The sequence below is a fragment of the Melitaea cinxia genome, chromosome 22 (assembly GCF_905220565.1).
Source record: "Melitaea cinxia chromosome 22, ilMelCinx1.1, whole genome shotgun sequence".
Taxonomy (NCBI): Eukaryota; Metazoa; Arthropoda; class Insecta; order Lepidoptera; family Nymphalidae; genus Melitaea; species Melitaea cinxia.
Window position 1 is genome coordinate 2,530,367 of NC_059415.1, and position 17,580 is coordinate 2,547,946.

At 33.8% G+C, this 17,580-nt stretch overlaps 1 protein-coding gene across 1 annotated transcript in view; it reads left to right on the forward strand.

Moving 5' to 3' along the window:
• Positions 1-16,080, forward strand: part of LOC123664710 (homer protein homolog 1) — a 50,358-nt gene extending 34,278 nt beyond the window's left edge. Inside the window, exons 7-10 of the mRNA XM_045599211.1 lie at positions 10,500-10,669; positions 14,043-14,158; positions 14,811-14,927; positions 15,849-16,080. Coding sequence (XP_045455167.1) covers positions 10,500-10,669; positions 14,043-14,158; positions 14,811-14,927; positions 15,849-15,890 — 445 coding nt within the window. The 3' untranslated portion in view covers positions 15,891-16,080. The remainder of the gene's footprint in view (positions 1-10,499; positions 10,670-14,042; positions 14,159-14,810; positions 14,928-15,848) is intronic.
• Positions 16,081-17,580: the final 1,500 nt, after the last annotated feature.

Sequence of the window (17,580 nt, forward strand, 5' to 3'; positions counted from 1 at the left end):
CACTAGTGCAACTGTGTATTAGTTACAACAATTAACCACATGACGTATTGACGTGTCAACACGGTATCCGGGAAATAAAAAAGTTAATATACGTCGACAGTGCCGCTAGTATTGTAGAACGTGTGTTTGTTTTTATTAGCTACTAGCTGTGCCCGCGACTTCGTCCGCGTGGAATTTGACAAAAAAGTTATTGTTCAGTTCGCAGAGTTATAAAATAAATAAATTTCTAAAACAAAAAGTAGCCTAAGCTACTTTTTACTACATCAGTTATCTGCCAGTGAAAGTCCCGTCAAACACACACAAAAATTGCAAAAAATGTTATTTTGGTATATATATGTATCGTGTATACATTCATATGCATTTAATAAAAACTTATTTCAATATTACAAACAGACACTCCAATTTTATTTATTTGTATAGATTTGGTGTTGATTAATACGTGTTGACTAAGGACTTTCTTTAACCTACTAGACTGGCATTTTTTCGTGCTTATCCGTGAATATTCGTCCTATATATCTTTTTAGGATTTCTTCATTTACATTAATACATTTCTTTTGTGTCTCTGGTGTATTTGGCACTGAATCAGCATCCACTCTAGAATCGTGGGTTCGATTTTTAATTTTGGGTGTAATATTTATGTTGTATGTATTTATCTTGAAGATAAAGTTTTGTATATAACTCGTCTTTTATATTAAAGTAAAACTTTTTTACGTACGCTTGACTTGGGAATTAAGCTGGCGAATGCGTGACGAGAGCGTTACAAAAAGAGTGATCGGGCGAGGCGAACAGACCAAGAGAGAGAGAAGTGCGAGTAGACATTTTCTTTCTCTCTTCCTCTCATAGCCAGTTACGTTTTGTATGTCTAAGACCGGTGCAGGCCTATTGTGCAGAAGTTTTACTTCAGTCGTGTGGTCTAAAGCACACTTGTTAATATTATAACATGGCACAAAGATGTCTAACTTACGTAGAAGGCCGTGTATATGTTAAATACATTTATTTATTTTACTTCAATAGTAGACACGAATAATACATACAAGAAACTAAATTGTTGTATTGTCGATTTGTGTGTGTAAAATATGTATTACAACATACACACTCACACACACATATAACAATTTTTTGTTCACGATTTTTAATGATTTTTACATTAAATTTTCAAGTACTTTAAAATAATTATGTGATATAAAATTTAATAAAGTGCTTACTTTTTATTTCTTTACACAACCGTCTTGCGAAATTAATTTATTAGATGAGTCTGTCTATTTATGTTTACGTAATATTTGCAATGTACAGTCTTGAGTATACGTTGTTATAGATAATATTTCTAAATATCTGTAAATATATTTTATTGCTTTCTATAATACAAACAACAAACACAGTCATAGTTTATACATGTACTACACGTATGTACATTTATTTATAAACTATTACGTTTAATTTTTTTTCTCATATATGTATCCAATACATAAATCTCTGCATAACGTCCAATATCCAAGAGTGTTGTTCAAGATTTTCACATGATAATTGTTTGTGCATACACTTAGGAACATGATCGGCGAAAACTGAGTGAAAGAATAATTTATACCGAACAAGCGATTCGAAAAAGGAACTTAGCAAAAATTCTTTAAAATGTAGTGACATAAGCAAATTTCTGTTTTAATCTTAATAATTCATGTGTATAGATAGAAACGTTTCGCACGTGTCTGTACATATAGTGTAAACTTTCATTTTTATTGTCATTAAATTTAGATAAATATTATGTCTTAATTATAACGAAATAAATGATAATAATTATAGAGCTTACATCACCGTAAATAAACGAAGAACAGAATGTTCTTCATCTGTGTAAATAATATGACTGCAATTTAGAATTACTTTATACCTAGTAAACGATTACTGATACTTGAAAACGAGTGTTAAAAACCTATTCGCTGCGCCAATGGCGCAAAATAAATTATTTCGCTGGGTAAATTGCTCTACTAAGAGTAATGATCATTTCAAGTGGTTGTAACTAGTGCGACAAAATATTTTACGTGCTCTCCAGACAAGAATAAGGTAGAACCCAAAAGTATCAGACAATTAATAATTATGTATTTGTATAATATAACATCCGTTCTGAATACGATACGAACTGCTCTTCTTGATAACGCGATGTCAACTGGTGCATGCATTAGTGGTCGCGTCGTCGATTCTCGGACATAAATATTTGTGTAGGCTATATACATGGATATTTCAGTCAGAGCGTTTTTAGTTTTGTGTGTTTTTTGTGTTTTCAGATTTCCAATAAAGTATCTGGATTAGGGTTGTTGTGAGGACATTAGCCATGTGTGGCGTTTAGTTTATTATATGTAAGCAAACAAGTTTAAATGCACAAAACACAACTCGTATTAGGTTTTATATTAAATTTTCGTAATTGTTCTTTTATATAGTAACGTTCGCCACTTAACGCGCGTGCGTTATGTATGAATATAATTTACTTTCAAATCGTTACCGTGTTATGATTGATGTTGTCTTATCGACGGATCTAATTACTGTACCGGAAAATTAACCACGGATCTTCGATTGTTGGAAACTACATATATTATCATTTAAATTGTGTATTAATAATTACTACGAAGTTTTGTTTATAACCCAAATTTTGCTGAAAAAATAATTATGAGTATTATTTTGATAGTATTTTTTTAAATATTATATTGTATTTTTTTTAAATAACGGAAATTGAAATCATCATGGCATCCGTGACTATGGCCAGCGCTCTTAAAACTATAGTTTATTTCATCAGTCTATGTGTATCTTGGCCGCAAATTATAACATAACTATTGAAGTCATTCGAATGAACTTGGTATGATTTGAGTATATGTGGTACGGAGGTAGAAAACGAGGTAATTTTTTATTCTAAAATTCAATCCGGTTCCGTTGAATGTAGGAGCAGGAGTTGAAAGTCCCAGATACAGCTTGTAAACAATTATTTCTCATGTAAAAAGAAAAAAAAAATTCCCTGGTTATTGAATAAGTAAACAAACTTAATATCTGTAATATTAGAGATTTGTACTACATAACCACCGAGCTAATCGGTCGTCGAGTGATGAATATTTACGAAACACACTAGTTTGTATGAGGCTTAGTAAATCATTAGATCTTCACGCTTATTACTAAAATATCCGGAAAATGCGCATACGGTTGATCGTAATACTTAAGCAACGTAATTCTATTCTACCGTCCAGTGAACAAACACCTGTTAACCGATAAACGAATAATTCTTACTTTTTAATACAAATTGTATTATTTATAATTCGAAATAAGTTATAATATTGTCTATTGTTTTTAAGGTATGATATGTTAATGTAAGGTATAAATGTTTAAAAAATTAAAATACACGTTCGTCGTTCTTAAAATAGGATTTTTTATAAGTCAGGGTTAATGTAAGTGATTTACTTACAAATTTTTATTTTTGAACTTAACATCCTTTCGTTCTTAGAACGTTCTAATTATGTTTCGAACGAGTTTGAATCGTAATAATGTAATTTGATTTTAAAAACTACATAACATGACTATAGCGACTTGTAATAACGTAAGTGGAGTAATTTCAATCATAGCAAAATTTTGTTTAATAAAGTTATATAATGAAGTTAGAACTAACATATAACGACGCGTTGGTGCAGCGGTCACAGTACTGGCTGTTGCGCTGTCGGTCGCGGGTTCGATCCCCGCACATGACAAACATATAGGCCATACAGATGTTTGCTTACTATAACTCCCAGAGCGTTTGTGTTTGTGTATTGTGTGTTTTCAGACCCGGGGTCACAAGAAAAATATATAATTCGTTTATATATTTTTCTTTAATCATTTTAAGCTAAAGCTTTTAAAGGAATTTTTAACCGTTACACAACTTTAGGCTCGTAAACGCGTAATGAGATTTTAAAATTTGAACGATTTTTACTGAATCAGTAAGGCATAAAAGTAATAAAATTTCGTACCTTTTCGAAAATTACCTTTATATTTGTGGCCGCCAATTAAAATCCTTAATTTAGCACACAGATATCCTCTCGAGTATACGATGAGAAATATTTAATTGATCCAGTATCGCTTTATACACACAAGAGTGCGTACAGTGACTTTACTCATGTGGTATAGGTAAATAAATAGGTTCTCTTTCGTTGTTCTGAGTTCACTTTTGTTACTAACCTCATTGATGCAAAATCAAAAATTTTAACTATAGTTTTTATATTTATACATTAGGAAAATGTAAATATTTCTTGTCTTTAATATTATGAGATGGAGTAGACGGATCGTAAAGTTTTTAATTTGCTTCTGTGAGTATAGTGCTTAGTCATGTGAAGTTAGTAGATGATGTCTGGAACCATCAAAGGTATCAAAAAATGTACCTAAAAGGTATAAAGGTGTAAAATATTAGGACATAAATATTTCTTATAAGATTGAATCAGAGAGTTTAGTTATTAGAGAGAGTTATTTTACCAAACTAATAGGATTTTTTACATATAATTTTTCTCTAATTATATTAGTATGTAGTAATTCAAATTATCGTGTCCATAAAGGTAAACAAACACTTCAGATTTCAAATATAATTAGCGTTGGTCAGTCACAGTGGACTTAACGTTGTACAGTGTATAATTACCCTTGCCGTTGTTAATTACATACATTATTATCTAATGTAATTATACATTATATATTATGTAGGAGATGCAGAATTATAATAATGTAATTACAATATATTATATTTTAGAGAAAAAGCAATAAACGAAAGTAGGTTATACTTCTTGGTGTGAGTATTATTATATTTATAATACTCAAATTAAAACATGTATGTGGAACAACACATACAGGTGAAATCCTCTACTTTACAAAACAACTGGGAACGATGGCTTTACGTACACTCGCAGACCTCTTATAAGATGGATAGACACAAAAGGACATATCATCATTACAGCCTATACAGTCCACTGCTGGACATAGGCCTCCACAAGTTTACGCCAAAAATAACGTGAACTCATGTGTTTTGCCCATAGTCACCACGCTGGGTAGGCGGGTCGGTGACCGCAGGGCTGGTTTGTCGCACCGAAGACGCTGCTGCCCGTCTTTGACCTGTGTATTTCAAAGCCAGTAGTTCGATAGGACATATACCCAAACCATATTGTTTTTTGTATAAAGGCGAATATTTGTCGATTTTAAGACAACTTCTCAAACATTAGCATAGTTTTATTTACTGTCTCCTTATTTATTTAAGGATGTTACGTAAAAAGAAAACCACAGATCTATCGCTCATCATGTGGAGCAACTAGCGTGTATGATATGGAGATGAACACGCAGATGCGTCATCGGTACGGTATCGGTAACTAGTTGAAATAAAATATAAGCCGTGCACGCGAATTTATTTATTTTTCCTGAGGAAATAAAGTCCAATGTTGCTATTTTAGTTTGTTGAAAAATTTACTAAGTTGCAATGTCGCATTTATACGATGTCTTAGCTAAAATGTTAAAAATCTATACAGATTGGATAAAAGCGAAAATCATCAAGTTAAACCCCGTATACAACATACAATTTTATTTTTATTTTATTCGTTTAATAAGAACCACCAAACAATTACACACAACTTGTTATACATATAACAATTATTTTTTACTTAATTCTAATATATAAAGATCACAATGTGGTAGTACAGTTAGTATCTTTAAATATAAAATAATAAGACCATAAAAATTAAAAAAATTGGATTTAAAGTGTATTCCTACTTAAAAGTTCTAAAGTTTTAAATGTATCTATAAATATATATAGATTCAAGAAACAAGAACGTTATCTTAATGTCTTCGTGTAAACGGTTCACAAGTATCGTCTCCGTTATGCAATAATAAATTTCTCAGTTTACGATCGAAAGTGTTTCGGTTGTTTTCACATGCTGTTATAGCCGTGTCATTTTGTTCTTGCGTTAATGAAATTAAATACGTAATATGGGCTAAAAATATTAGCGCTTTAGCTCTTAGGAAAGCACTGTTTATAGTGGTAATGAGGTAGGTAATGTGCCTGTAATGCTTCCGGTGTCGCAGGCGGCCGTAGGCTACTGTAACTACTTACCGCCAGGCGGAATGTACGTTTTTTGAAGTAAAACTTCTTGACGCACGCTTGAATTGGGGAGTAAGCTGGTGAATGCGTGACGAGAGCGTTACGAAATGTGTGATCGGCCGAGGCGAACGGAAGTTGAAAGGGAGATATCAGTTAGTGAAAATAAAAAAGAAATTAGAGCTAGTAGCTGTAGAGGCAACTAAAGAAGTTTTACTTCAGTCGTGTGGTCTGGTCGGTGGTGGCACACTCGTTTTTTTTTTTTTTTTGTTACCCTGATTGTCTTATTCACACCTTACTATTATTTGTCTATATACATAAAAAGGAGCTCATTTTCAAAACCGGCTGTAACAGTTTTTATAAGATTTGCAATATAATGTATAGATAATAAGAAATCAATTTACTTAGATCTTATAAGATCCGGGAGAATTTGTTTTCAGCGGATTCTCGCCAGAGCAAAGCCTATTTATTTATTCATTTTATTTTGAAGAGTTGTTTATGTTAATGATGACGCTTCAAATAAAACATGTAAATGCGGTCTCTGTGTTGCGAATCCAAATGGAAAATGTAAAAGATAAATTCATGAGCGTAGATCATAATGTCGAAAGACGAAACCAGGCCATTTCACCAGCGTTAGTCGTCAATACCTACTTACCTTAATATAGTACTAACAGACTAACTAGACAAACTTCATATTTATATACTAGTAACGATAAAATGCTTGTTCCGGATTCCAAATCTATGTATACAATATACAGCTGCATATGTATTGATAAGGATTTACGGCTTGTACTAGTGCCAAAATAGCTTGGACTTCCCCCATATAAGCTGTTTGTAATATAGTTCACGAAGCTTTTGAGAGAAAGTTAGAGCGCGTTATTTGAATGACATTGTATTTGCTTGTGGTTTTAGTAACGCATGTGTGATTTGTGTTTATAAAGATAATTTATCTGTTCTGGCTCTGGTGTAGTGATGCGTGTGCATATAGGCTTAAACTTTGGTGGTTATAGGTTCTATTCCCGCTCGGGATGGATTTTTTAATTAGTAAAAATATTTGTTACCATTCTATCCTTATGGGTCTCCCCATCGTGTCTCAAAGAGCATCTTAAGTCTCCGTCCCGGTATTTACCATAGACATCCGATAGCGTTCGTTACTCATAGTAGGAAATATAACCACTAATCCGCAGTAGAGCAGTGTGATGGATTAAGCTGCGACCCTCCTCCTTGAGAAAGAGGCCTATACTTAGCAGTGATCGTATATCATATTATAACGAATATTTTAATACAAAAAAAAAATCTGTAATTAAAAAAGGGGAATTTTTAATTACACCTCTATTTAAAATTCATGCAAACTAAATTTCCTGACTAATAACCCACTGCATATCAGATAAATGACTTAACATTACCTAAACATATTTTATTCAATCACATATAAAATAAATCATAATCAAATGCCCTTTTTATCTAATTTACAACGAAAATCCAGCTGAAACCACAGATATACAGATTTTAAGACAAAATTATTCACAGTATAGTAAAAATACTGATTTGCACACTGGCTTAACCATCTTGCAACAGAATTTCCAAAATCATTTTCTAAAACTTTAGGTTAGGTTATTTTAATACAATAAGCCTTTTTTATGTTGTAATAACAAAGATCGATATGTTAAAAAAAAAAATGAGTTACCTTACTGTTTGATACGGTAACGGATTAAAAAAAATAAATTTAAATATATGGTTGCACACACAGAATTATCAGTTTTACTTTTTAACCGACTTCCAAAAAAGGAGGAGGTTCTCAATTCGACTGTATTTTTTTTTAATGTATGTTACATCAGAACTTTTGACCGTGTGGACCGATGTCGACAATTTTTTTTTAATCGAAAGGTGGTGTGTGCCAATTGGTCCCATTTAAATTTATTCGAGATCTAACAACTACTTTTCGAGTTATATCTAATAATGCGTTTTTACTTGACGCCTTTTTCGTCGACCTACGTTGTATTATACCGCATAACTTTCTACTGGATGTACCGATTTTGATAATTCTTTTATTGTTGGAAAGAAGATATCCCTAGTTTAGTACCATGATAAGGAAACCAGGATCTGATGATGGGATCCCAGAGAAATCGAGCGAACGTCTTGAAAATCCGCAATAACTTTTTACTGGGTGTACCGATTTTAATAATTTTTAATTTAATCGAAAGCTGATGCTTGTCATGTGGTCACATATAAATTTTATTGAGATCTGATAACTACTTGTTGAGTAATCCTTGATAACGCGTAGTTACTTGACTATTTTTTCGTCGATCTACGTTGTATTACTCGTCGATGTAGTTGAAGTCGGTTTTTTTTTTCGTTTGCGAGCAAACACAATTATAGTTAACAGATAGTCATTCAGTAAAACAGTTGAGCTTTATAGATCAAACAGTAGATTCGATTTGATTTATTTGATGAACAAATTTAGTGTGCAAATCAGTATTGTTGGTGGTAATTTCGAATATTTGAATAGAAAAAATTGGATTTGTTAGTTGTAGGATTAAATAATATTCTTAAAAATATATTCCCCTTTTGTTTCTCAAATATTTATTATATAATTATAAAATTTCACGTCGCTTAATAATATGAAACGTTTTCGTATTCAAATAACTAATTGAGATAAACCACCCGATTCCATATATCTCTAGAAATGGCCACACGAAATGTTTGTGTACTGTAAATGTAATTTCGAACCTTTATAATTAGAAACCTTTTGCGCTTTGATCTTCCATAATTATGTAAACGTAACAAACGAATAGGTAAAAAGATAACCTTTTTGTTTTTGATTCGTTCTTGTCAACCGTTTTTGTTTTTAATTAGTAATACGATAATCTGTTGTTTTGTCAATTTAAGGGCTTATTGCGGATTTAAATCTTTCAATTTGAATGAATTTGATTACGACTACTATATATAATTAACACGCTGTGTGGCTACGGCAGTCTAGAATTTAGCAACCCCCTCTCTTCCCGTGAGTGTCGTAAGAGGCGACTAAGGGATAACAAAGTTTCACTACCACTATGGAACGATTGAAGCCGACCGATGGCGGAAAAGCCATCCTACAGCTGGCTTTTATAAATAGAAAGACCGAAGACGGGCAGCAGAGAGTCTTCGGTGCGACAAAGCCAGCCCTGTGGTCACCAACCCGCCTGCCCAGCGTGGTGACTATGGGCAATAAATAAAAATAATTTATCTGTTCTGGCTCTGGTGTAGTGATGCGTGTGTCATGTAGGCTTAAACGTCCCCTTTTTTTTCTTTAATATTTAAAGAGGGTTTGTTCAAACATTGAAGATGATACTCTCATAGAAACTTCTTAAAACTATCTTCGCTTACATGCTAAGTTATAAATATACTACAAAATTTTTGCTTCTGACGATAGTGGATGACTTAATATTATTTTTTTTGGTATCACAGGGGAACCCATTTACGGGTGATATCCAGGATGCCCGGGTAGGCATTCCTAGACCGTATGTCGGCTTTAGCACTTGGTGGAGCAATACCGACCGAAACCCCTGCGGAAGCCTTTAGCCGTATTAATTGGAGGGTCCCGGATCTGCAGGCAACAGTCCCTCCAGCGACAGGCTGGCCTCGGCGAAAAGACTAGGCTTCTCCTCCATGGGGATTGTCCGGCTCATTTCTGAACAATCCCGACGACGCCATGTCTAGCTGGACCGGGTTCCCATCCCGGCCCGACATGGGCACAGGGGCGTTACTGGAAACGCATTAAGTAGCGCCTCCCACGCACCCCCGTTCGTCGCCTGCGGACGGAAGCGTCCTCCTCTCTCATCCGCTCGTCATTCTCCTTCTAGGACATTACTGTCTCGCAGAAGGAGACCATCGCCTTCCAGGACTCGTCGTCGCCGAGCATCGCGGTGATAACGCTCGGCAGTGACAAGTCCCCTCCGAGATGACTTAATATTACATTAACCATTGCTATATCAAGCAGGTTAATATCGTTAACAGTAATAAAGGTCTGTCTTTCCAATTCGACCCGCACACATTCCACGAGTTCGTGATAAACGTCTTCAATTTGGTCGCACTCGGCACATTTTGCAGACTGTGTTTTCCCTACAAGGTTTGCAAAGCTATTCAAGGGAATGTGGCCGGATCGAAGTCGAAAAGCCGTGACTAAATCGGTGGTTATCATTTACACCTGATAGCGATTGTTACTCATAATGCGGAATAGATCCACCAACCCGCATGGGAGCAGCGTGGTGGATTAAGCTCTGATCATTCTCCTACATGGGGGAAGAGGCCTATGCCCAGCCGTGGCATGTTACAAGCTGAAGCGTTAATATTACAGCTCCAACCTATATCCTAGTGAGTCATGTATTAACCTTAAAAAATAGTTGTTATAATTTTATGCATTGTATTTTTATTTTGTCCATAGTTCGGCGAACGCTAAGAAATGGGAAGTGGAATTAGCGACACTGAAGAGCAACAATCTCCGGCTCACGGCTGCTTTGCAAGAAAGCACCGCCAACGTAGACGAGTGGAAGCGACAACTGCATCAGTACAGGGAGGAGGTGGCCCGTGCGAGACATTACGCTACGGGGAAAGGTATGGTAAAGCTCAACTAGAAAATATTGAGTGGATTCAGGTCCTGTTTATTTTTTAACCGACTTAAAAAAGGAGGAGGTTTTCAACTCGACAGTATTTTTTTCCACGAACGTCTCAATTTGCAAAAAGTTGTGTTAACGGTTCGTGATTGAAACCAATCGTTTTTTGAATAAATGAACCTGGCATTAGAGTAGACGCTTGAAACAAAGACAGTACACAGGCTCTTGACCTTATTCTAAGGTTTTTTTAAATCGTATATGGATATAATTGTGTTTGCTCGCAAACGAAAAAAATCGACTTCAATGTACATCGACAAGTAATACAACGTAGATAGACGAAATATGTCAAAATACATTATTTGAGCCAACTCAAAATACTTTATTCCAGGTACACCCAGTAAAAAGTTAGTCCTCTTTTTGGAGTCGGTTAAAAAGACATTAATAGTTTTTTTTTTTTAATATTGTAAATAATAATTAACTCATCAAACTCAGCGTTCCTTAGTAGGGTGTGAGTTCAGCATTGGGATTCTGCAATACATACCCCAAGCACATATGCCCAGACCATTGAGAAACGTTTGTCCCCCACAGAAGTATTTCTTATGTGCGGGGTTAATATCTGCGACTAACTTTATCTTAATGTAAGTGTGAAGTACCGATGCATATTTAAATAATAATAAAAAAAAAAATATATGGAATGACAAAAGCACGGGCATTATAAGCCTGTGGATATATTACTTACATAAAAAAATTCTGCGACTGCTAGCATAACAGCCAGTTGATGCTCTGATTACTTTGTTAATTAGTCGTCAATTTTATTTTTAATAATAATCTTTTGGAAAAATTTTATCTGGTAACTTCAGTGCGTCATGTATATAATTTGAAGAATATTTTTAGATGAACTTTCGTATCCACCTTCTTTAAAAGAATTAGAGGCTTTATTCACCGCAGAAGACATTTTAACTTTATTTGATAGCACGGTTAGCTCTAAATTCAAGATATAACCAAACTTTTTATGGCTAAGTCGTTTCTCAGACGAGACTGGCAACGCGCCAGTGGCCATTACAAAAACATCTAAGACGTTAAACGATTAAAGACTCGTTCGCACTGAGCGAGTTATATCTTCGATTTGTCACATATTTAGTAATTATTAAAAACAATTGAACATCAAATGTAATCGAATATATATAAAGTATGGGGACGTAAATTATGTACTTGAGTTAGTCTTTTATTTTTATCGAATTTCTTAGCCTTCAAAATTCAAATTGTAAAAATTCCACTCACGATACTATCGAATGAAACGAATCGTTTTTAATCTATATACAAATAAATAAAATTGGAGTGTCTGTTTGTAATATTAAAATAACCGCTTTTTAATAAGGATAGACAAAAATGATAAAAAATGTTATTTGGGTATATGTACCGTGTATACATCCATATGCATTTAGTATAAAGCGATTATTTTAATATTACAAACAGACACTAGAATTTTATTTATTTGTATATAGATAATATATTAAATATAATTAAACTTGTTGTTTTTGGGATATTTTTTTAAATAACTTGGTCGGCAAAAAAGCGCAGGTACGGCTCACCTGATGGTAAGCGATTACCGTAGCTTATAGACGTTTGAAACACCAGAGGCATCGCAAGCGCGTTGCCGACCCTATCCCCATTTCCCCCAAGAGCTCTGGTCACCTTACTGGCCAACAGAAACACAACACTGTTTGAAAACATTATTATTTAGCTGTGATCTTCTGTAAGGTCGACGAGGCCTTACCTTACACCCTTAGTCGGGCTCCTCCATATTTTGAGCCGGAAATTTCCTGCTGTGACCTACTTCAGTAGTGAGATATAATAGATGTGTGGACTTAGTGACACTGTTATTTCACGTAAGATATTATTAATTTTGTACTAATACATAGTTTATATATTACTAGCTGACTCGGCAATCGTTATCTTGCCCCTAAACGCTATTTAAAAATAGGTGTTGGTGGCAGAAGGGTGAACATTTAGGGTTGTATGCATTTTTCAACGCCAAATCATAATAAAATAAAAAATAAATAATTTATCTAAAGATTAAAAAAATACATATTAGGGGTGGACTATCCTCTCACCTATTCAAGTGGCTCCCTATCCGCTTTCGCAGGAATACTCACATCCTTTCTTTACTATATTGTAAACTTTTCCATCCAGATACACCGCTTTATCTAAAAAATTGCTTTGAGTTTCTCTGTGGCACTCATGAATGTTCCCTCAGGTCATCTTCAACCTTAACACTCAAAACTCCTTCTCATACTACTTCCTTTTATTCAAACTCCTTTTCTGTTAAAGCTGTACAACTTTGGAACTCTCTTCCTCTCTCTATAAGAAAAGCTCAATCTCTTGCTTGTTTTAAAAAATATCTAAAGGCGCATTTTTTGTCACTAAATACCTCATAAATATCATTATCAGCTCCATAAATATATATAATATGTAGTATTTGTTTATGTAGTATATATGTATATATTTATTTGTATATATGTATGTGTATGTATATTGTGTGTATATGTATGTGTATATGTATATTTACTTCTGTTAATATCATACTGCTTGTTAACTATACCTATGCCAATTCTTTATCAACTGTTTGTACACTTCCCTACCGCTTCTCTTTTTCTTCGCTATGTCCTATGCCCAAAGGTTGTCTGGAAGAAATCGCTCTTAGCGATAAGACCGCCTTTGTACATCTTTCTTTTCATGTATCACTTTTTTGTAATGTTTCTTTGTGGTGTACAATAAAGAGTATTTATTATTATTATTATTTTTATCATCCTTAACATTTAGGGGGATGAAAAATAGATGTTTGTTCGATTCTCAGACTTACCCAACATGCACACAAAATTTCATGAGAATCGGTCGAGCCGTTTCGGGGGAGTTTAACTACAAATACCGCGTCACGAGAATTTTATATATTAAATTTTGTAAATAGTAACTGCGGAGTTTTTTGATGATTATTCTCTGCAGAATCTACATTCCGAATCGGATTTAGCGTTTACTTTTAAAAACTAATAATAACTAAAGTTTTAATTTGTAAAATGACGATTCGAAAGTGCATTTGAAGCCTATTTGAATAAAGTTGGTTTTTATTTGGATTTTGAGTAATTCGAATTAGTAATATGTCGAGTAGTAAATTTTGCATTAAAATGATTTCATGCTTGGCAGTGAAGAAAGTCGTATCGTCAGAAAATCATCGCGTTCGTTAAGAAGTTTTAAGACATGCTTATCCGCCAACTGTAAACAAGTTTGTAGATATTTCAAAATTTTCGAAAGACGATTTTGTCCAGAAATAAGTAATTTTCTGGGAATTAACATTTTTAATATTTAAACAATTGCAGGTGGTGATGCAAACGAAGTAGAACAACTGCGACAGCGCGTTGCTCAACTAGAAGCCGAACTGGCGCAGAAAAACGAGGAACTAGCTCAGATCACCAAGTCTAAGAAAAGTGAGCAGGTATGATAAGGACTTAAAGGTATAGTAGGAGGGTTGTGGGATGATGTCAAGATGCAAACGACCGACGTGATCATTTGCGACGATATGTAGTACATTTTATATTTTTACGCTTTTGTAATTATTGGATGTGTCTTGCATTGATATTTATGGTTACTTTTGCAGTTCTATTTACTTACTAATATCTACTTTATAACTACATACTTTATTACGTTGTAATTAAATGTTTTATATTTACGTGCTAATAGACTTTACTTGTCACAGACAAATCTTTTATCTTTATAATATTTAGATATATTCGTTTTTCCTCATTAGGTAGGCTTTCCTTAACCTAATTCATTTGTTAACCTAATTTCAAGGAAAAACATACTAAAATATTATTTAGCCTATAGCCTTCTTCAGTAAATGTACTATGAAATGCAAAAATAATTTTTCAACTTCTAGCAGTGCCTGAGATTAGCGTGTTCAAAGAACTCTTAGTTTATTTATTATAAAACACTAATGAAAAGTACTCTACACTTATGTAAAAATAATAATATATGACAGTTAAACTGTCTTCTCAACTATTTGGAAATTATATACATACTTTTCTGCTTTACAATATTAGTATGTATGTAAAAAGAACAGACATTATGATCTAATCTCTTGATTACAGGACGCAGAAGCCAAACTGGCCCAAAGTCAACTGGAACTCGCCTTAGCCGCACAGGACGGTCAGAGACAAGTGATCCAGGCCCTGAACGATCAACTTGCTCGGCAGATTGACGAACTGGTGAGATTCTATTGGCTTGTTTCATTAACGAATAAGAACGTAATTAATTTTTTGTTACAAATATGTCGGCAAACAATCATACGGATCGCCTGATGGTAAGTGGTCACCGTAAAGCTACGGTTATTACGGTGGTAGTTAAAATTTCTGTGGAGGAGGAACACAACATGTTGTTGTGGTGAATAAGTTGACCAGAGCTGAGAGTGGGTAGGGTCGGCAACGCGATTGCGATGTTTCTGGTGTTGCAGGCCTCTATAGGCTACGGCAATCGCTTACCATAGGGCGAGCCGTAAGGTTGTTTGCCGTTTGCCTTAGTTATACAAAAAATGTCTGGAATATGTTTATATACCTGATGAAGTATTTGGATCTACTTTGAAACTAATAAAATTTTGCTGTACCATTTGCTCTCTAAAATATTAGAGCATGCATACTAGAAAGTATACAATTTTACTAAAAGTCTGATGCAGTTTAATATAACTTTACAAGTAAAAAAGTATTGCAGTAACATAAATAGTTTTAAATAATAAACTACTTGTTACACAGCCTTTAGATTCAAAATTGATTCTGCGTGATTCATAATTATCATGTAGATCGGTAACGGTTCGTTTTTCTACAAAAATCTCGTTCTGATTTCAATCATTTTTCTCATATCGTCAAGGCCTGTGATTAGTTTCCTTACCCCTTTCCAATTCTATACCTTGACTTAAATGAGAGCGTAATACAAGTGTGATCGGTCGAGGTGAACAGAGCAACAGAGAGAGAGGTGCGAGCACACATTTTCTTACTCTCTTTCTCCCATAGCCAGTTACGTTTCGTATATCTAAGACAGCGCAGGCCTATTGCTGAAGAAGTTTAACTTCAGTCGTGTGGTCTAAAGCACACTCGTTTTTTTTATTATTATAACCGGTATGTTACATTGTGCAGTCGAACATCCACCGCGAGATAAACACGGCGTTGCAAACATGAGAGCGCCGCTTGCCGCTTCTGCTTCGAGAGCGGAACTGAACAACGCTCTCGGTATTTCCGAAGGTGCAAGAGTTTTTTTGAACGTTACGATCGTCTTTCTGTTGATATGTTTCGTATTGTGGTTCCTTTTGAAGATCGTCGAGTGTATTTTTGTCTAATGTTTACGCGAATTTCACTCATTATAATAAAACAACTTTTTCGGATCTTATAAGGGTTTACTTGCTTTTAAGTATCCGAAACGTCGGGCATCTAAAAATCTTAATAAACCGCGATAAAATCCGAAAAAGTTGCTCGGTGTCGTGAGATGTTAAATGTGGTATCGTTTCGTGTTAGACCGACTGGGGTTGTAAACATTTTTCATGTTTTGTTCTTATATTGAAAAACGAATCGTTTTTAATTTTAGAATACGACAGTTCGTAATTGAATGGTTTTGTAAAAGAAACTGATCGTGTTAAATATAGGAACCGAGTGTCGGTAAGTCAATTTTCAGTCGAATTGATCTGTCGAAGAGTTAGTAACTTGATTTTTTTGACTTATTGATACACGAATTGGTTAATCGTTAAAGCGTTTTGTTAATCGTTAGAGATCTTATTTGTCTGGTTTTTTATATGTTGGTGTTTATTAATATTTTTTTTCTATGAATTATAGTATGACGTGTTTATAGCCCTCTTTAATAGAATAATAAAATTAAAATAGTATTCTATAATATAACACTAATTAATAGAAATTTAGGTACAAGGTCAAATTCAACCCTTTGTCGTCGAAGTTCATATAAAACTGACGAGAAGAATATCAGAATTTTCTTAAAGAAATAATGAAAGCAACTAAGCTAGTAGTTGTGACATTGGTTAACTCGACTTACTGATTTATTATTTTTATTTCTGCTTGTCTATGAAGGTTATAAACGAGTAATACTGGTCGTAACACACTTAAATGTCCATACTATGTGAGGATGATTGTTGCATTTATGTATTTTACAACAAAACAAAGGGATTTGACAACAAACCAGTAAAAGATTTATACTTTTTTGAATACATTTTTGTGTGCTGGGATCGTGGGTTCGATAATTGTGTACATTAACGATACCATTTTTAATCATCTTACGGTTCTGATAAAAATCCATAATGAATGTACTTTAAGTAATATTGTAGGCGTATTTATGACACGTCGCTGTATATTACTAATTGAACAATGTTGTGCTATAATATTACCACGATTTGATATTATTTTATTTATTATGTAAACGTTGTTAGCGTTTTTAATGGCCCACCGTTGTTTTTCGAAATTGTTCCTTCATATGGCCATATTGTTTTTATTATTTGTTATTTGACTGATTGACAGTAAATTGTATGATATTGACAAGAAATTGTATGAAAAGACAAAGTTCAATACTCTCGAATGTTCTCGAAATAAAAAATGCTTCTTAGATTATTTGATATTTCTCTGTAATAATAATTTTAAAACATTTCTCGTTATAAAAAAATTTACTTTATAATAATTTATATATAAATTCGATTTTAATTCACGTCAAGTCAGATATTATCTTGCACTAATTTTAGACTTTTTATGATATTTTGCGCCTTATTACGCGTACGTATGTTATATGACATTAAAATTCGGTCCCTATATTTCAAAAAAACATTCCGTTTTGCTCTCGAACGATTCGCGAGAAAACTAATCGTTTTTTTGT